General features: G+C 38.7%; 1 protein-coding gene across 1 annotated transcript; it reads left to right on the top strand.

The window, feature by feature from the left end:
* The first annotated feature begins 2,333 nt into the window (after nt 1–2,333).
* Nucleotides 2,334–4,203, top strand: LOC106336775 (putative F-box/kelch-repeat protein At3g17540). The gene has a single exon (XM_013775708.1). It carries the CDS (start codon nt 2,534–2,536, stop codon nt 3,692–3,694), a length of 1,161 nt encoding a protein of 386 aa, XP_013631162.1. The 5' UTR covers nt 2,334–2,533; the 3' UTR covers nt 3,695–4,203.
* The last annotated feature ends 6 nt before the right edge of the window (nt 4,204–4,209 follow it).

Below are 4,209 nucleotides of genomic sequence, written 5' to 3'. Positions count from 1 at the left end.
CAAAGATGACAGAATTGATCGGGATCTTGAAGGCTCATGAAGCAAGGTTGGCTGCAAGAGAAGAAAGCACCAGTGAAGGAGCATTCGATGCTCGTGTTAAACACAAAAATTCTGGTGTTACACAAGACAACTCAAAGCGCCAGGGAGGCAAGAAGTGGTGTGGTTTCTGCAAGAGGAACAACCACAATGAGAGCGAGTGTCTGAGGAAACAGAAGAAGGATGATTCAAAGAAGGATCACAGAAGTAACAAGGAGTGTTACAATTGTGGCAAGTTAAGATCGACCGATCCTACCACTGAGGATCGACCGATCTCACGCTCTACGGGCTCCACACGCACAAACGAGCTTTTCACTCCTTTTTACCCACTCCCCTCAATAATTAACAAGAGAACTCGACCTTTGGGAATCAGAAAAGACCAGGGGCGACCAAGAAGGAGATTTACAAGTTCTTGAGAGAGATTTGAGAGTTTTGTAACTTGTTTTGTGTGATTTGTGAAGATTTGTAAAGGAGTTCATCTCAAAACCATTTGGAGAAGATCTTCTGAACCTTTACTCTGTTTTAATACAATCTTATCATGTTTTCTTCATCAAAATCGTGTTGTTCTTGCTTAGTTATGTGTGAGTAGTCATCTTATTGGGTTTAGGGGTTCTCATATGGGATTTCTTGATGTTCTGATTCATAAAACGTGTGTAGACTAAGGGATTACGTTTTGGTTCTTCATCTAATGGATTTCTTACTGCTTGAACTGAATTGATCACTTAGTTCATGATATCAAATTGTTTGATGCACCGAAAGTGATTGTTTGAACTTCCGAAAATACTTTAGATGAGCAAAGTGTCCTTAACCCTCGGAAGTTGATGTTATTGCGCTTTGTGAACATATTGAACCTGTTCTTAATGCTTGTTTAGAAATTGAAACTCAGCGGAAGTTAGTGTGGAGATTTCTATAACATAGAGAATTAGCGCTACGGAAGTAGGTTAATTCTAATATCGTGTTTGAGTTCTAGACGGTTCTTAATATATCCCTGTGTCTTCCATTAATTGTATCTTGATTAAAAAGAAATCCCTGAGAATTCCCAATGCCCAACGTTTGTTTTAAAATAGTTTTCAAATCGTTTAAATCATCTTTTTACAGCTTGTTTATGCTTTGTGACACTAGAGAAAATTAAACAAAAACCATCAAAAATATATCTTGATTCGCTGTAGCTATTAACTTGTCTGCAACTCTACGTGTGATCATCGGTCCCTGTGGATTCGATCCCGCATTACTACTGCGTACTTTACTGTGCACTTGCAGTTAGATAATCGGGTTAAAACTCGACACATCAAGTTTTTGGCGCCGTTGCCGGGGACCATTTGGTCACCCTAGAGTTAATGATCAGTTTAAGACTATAGCATTTTCTTTATTTTGTCTAATGTTTCTGTCTTTCTCTTTATGTTTGTGTTTTCAGGTGAATGAGCGGATTTCATACTAGAAGCAAAGGACCATCGAATTTAATACCTTTGGAGTTAGAGCTCGGCCGCCTAGAGAGACAAGTGAAAAAGAAAAGACTTGAGTCAGCTGAAGAGGTTGAAATGGCTGAACACCAAGAAGACCAATTTCAGGACAACCCGCAAAATCCAATTCCTGTAGATGAACGAGAAGGCAACAATGCTGGTGATAATCAGCAGGCTGGTGTAGCTGCAAGACAACAGGCTGGAGACTATGGCATGCCTAGGATGACGCTTGCACATTATGATACACCAGATGCATTCTATGCCGATCGTTCTGGGATTCGCTGGGAAGATTATGAGAGCATGTATCATACTACACAATATGATAGTCGAATATGAACGAGACGGATACACTCAGTACAATATATCTGAGTTTGAAGAAGGAGATGGAAGCAGAAGTTCTCAGGTAGATATGTCCTACAGTACCGAGACGCCTACAAATCTCGATAATATGGTTGGCATTCGGACTCATGTTCGCGATAGGCGTATACATGAACAACTAAAAAACGATTTAATCGAAAATGTTTGGAACAAATTTGGTGATCAAAATTAATAATTGTTGTATGTTTCTTTTAATCATGAAATCAATAATTATTGTATTTTTATATTTTTTTATGCAATAAATTTTTATTTTTTTTTCAATTTTTAAAAAAATATATTATTATTTTATTCCTAAGGACTTCTGATTGGATAACACTATTGGACGTAAGATTAAGAAAATAATCCTTAACTATTCAAAAGTTAAAAAATAATACTTTTTAACTCCTAAGGACTCCTAATACAAGTACCCCAATGCATATGCTCTGTATCTAACCAGAATCCTCACACCCCTCGTTTTTTTTTTTTTTGTCGGTAGATTCATATTGAATTCAACAACCAAAAATTACACACAGAGCCGGTAAGGGTTTGGTAATAATGGGCTTTGATAATAATAATAAAGTTAATGGGCTTTGATAATAATAATAACATGATGGGCCTTCGAATAAAACTAGTGGTAAAATAACTTTCGTTAGCGAGAGAGATCTGAAACCTCCTCGTAGATGAAAACGATATCGGATCTCCCAAACGATTTGGAATCGGAGATACTTTCTAGGGTTCCGGCAAAGTCCCTATGGGAACTCAAAACCACTTGCAAACGATGGTACGCTTTGTTCAAGGATCAAAAGTTCGCGGAGAAGAACAGGAAGAAGTTAGGTGAATCAGTGAGAGAATCGATGTTACTGAGCGATCTTAAGGTTTACGCAGTCGCCGGCGGAGATCTGCTCCTTCAAAAAAACAACGGATCTATCGAGTTGACAGGTAAACTCACAAGCCTAAAGGGCTCAAAAGATTTGAACATCTCTGAGATATTTCAGTGCGACGGGTTAATGTTATGCTCAATGAAGAGTGAACTTGTGGTTTGGAACCCATGTACTGGTCAAACTAGGAAGATCGAACCCAGGACTTGTTACTGTTATGACGATGCATATGCTTTAGGATACACCACTTCTTCTAGTGGTGGTCATCGTAGCTACAAAATCTTGAGGCGTTATTATAGTCAAAACGACAAGAAAGTAGTGTTGGGTGAAATCTATGATCTTAGCTCTGATTCTTGGAGGGTTCTTGATGATTCCTTTCCTCCTCTTGGCTACTCCGTGAATCGCAACGGCGTGTGTTTGAAAGGAGACGCTTACTTTGTTGCTCCTCGAGATAAAGTAAATGATGCTTTCTTGATCACAAAGTTCGATTTCACTACCGAGACGCTCGTGCGTCTCCCTCTTCCGTTTCAGAATCTTCATCCTTGGGATAAAGCGTTTCTTTCGGTTGTTAGAGATGAAAAAATCGCCTTGTTACATGTTCTTGAAACGGAAAGGTCGATGAGGATATTGGTGACCAATAAGATTGACGACGATGATGAAGCCAAAGACCTGTCCTGGAGGAGCGACCCGGTCCTGGGAAGCGATTTAAATGAACATAACATGTATTTCGAAAGCTTCTTGTTCGACGAAGAGAATAAAGTGGCGGTACTGACTTGTGCAGCACAGTTGCGTCGTAAATTTGTGACCAGAATCTACGTTTCTGACGAGTATATGGAGAAACAAGTTTATGAAGCTAAGATATCTACTTTCGATTGGCCACGTATCATCAGTTATGCTCCAAGCTTGGTTCGCATTCAGAAAAGCACACCTAAGAAGAGGCAAAAGAGACAGAGGTTAGATTAGGTTAGCCTTATTCATTGACTGAGAGTAAACAAGGCAATAGTGCAATACCAAACTAGATTCTGTTGCCTTCTCGTAGTTTTGTCTGGCAGTTTCAGAATCTTGGAGCACTTTTCACAGTTTATAAACGGTGCACCATCTCCATCTCTTTGTTTGCATCGTTTTTTTTTTAAATTAAAACAGAGATCCGTAACAAGTCGTTCGATCTGTATCTTGATTGGGGCTGATTGGATTCTCCTTTGATGTTATTCTAATCGCAAACACATTTGACTAGTTATTAATTAGCGTTTTGAGAGTCCAAGACATGAAAGGAACGTCCTTTAATTGAAAGTTTGTGTTCTGTTTAGGCTATTGACTTTATTAGTGTTGAATCTAGAAGCCATTAAGTTTCCGTTTTTATGTCTTTTTGTTGTTGATCCGTTGCTAAGAGATTCATACGTGATGTCAAGCCTCGCTCTGTATTTTTCTAGAGATTATGTTTATTACATAGAATATATAAATAAGCTGAATGTCTTTTG

The sequence above is a fragment of the Brassica oleracea genome, chromosome C4 (assembly GCF_000695525.1).
Source record: "Brassica oleracea var. oleracea cultivar TO1000 chromosome C4, BOL, whole genome shotgun sequence".
In the NCBI taxonomy this organism is placed as follows: Eukaryota; Viridiplantae; Streptophyta; class Magnoliopsida; order Brassicales; family Brassicaceae; genus Brassica; species Brassica oleracea.
Note: the sequence above shows the minus strand (reverse complement) of the source record. Positions and strands in the feature narration are given on the sequence as shown.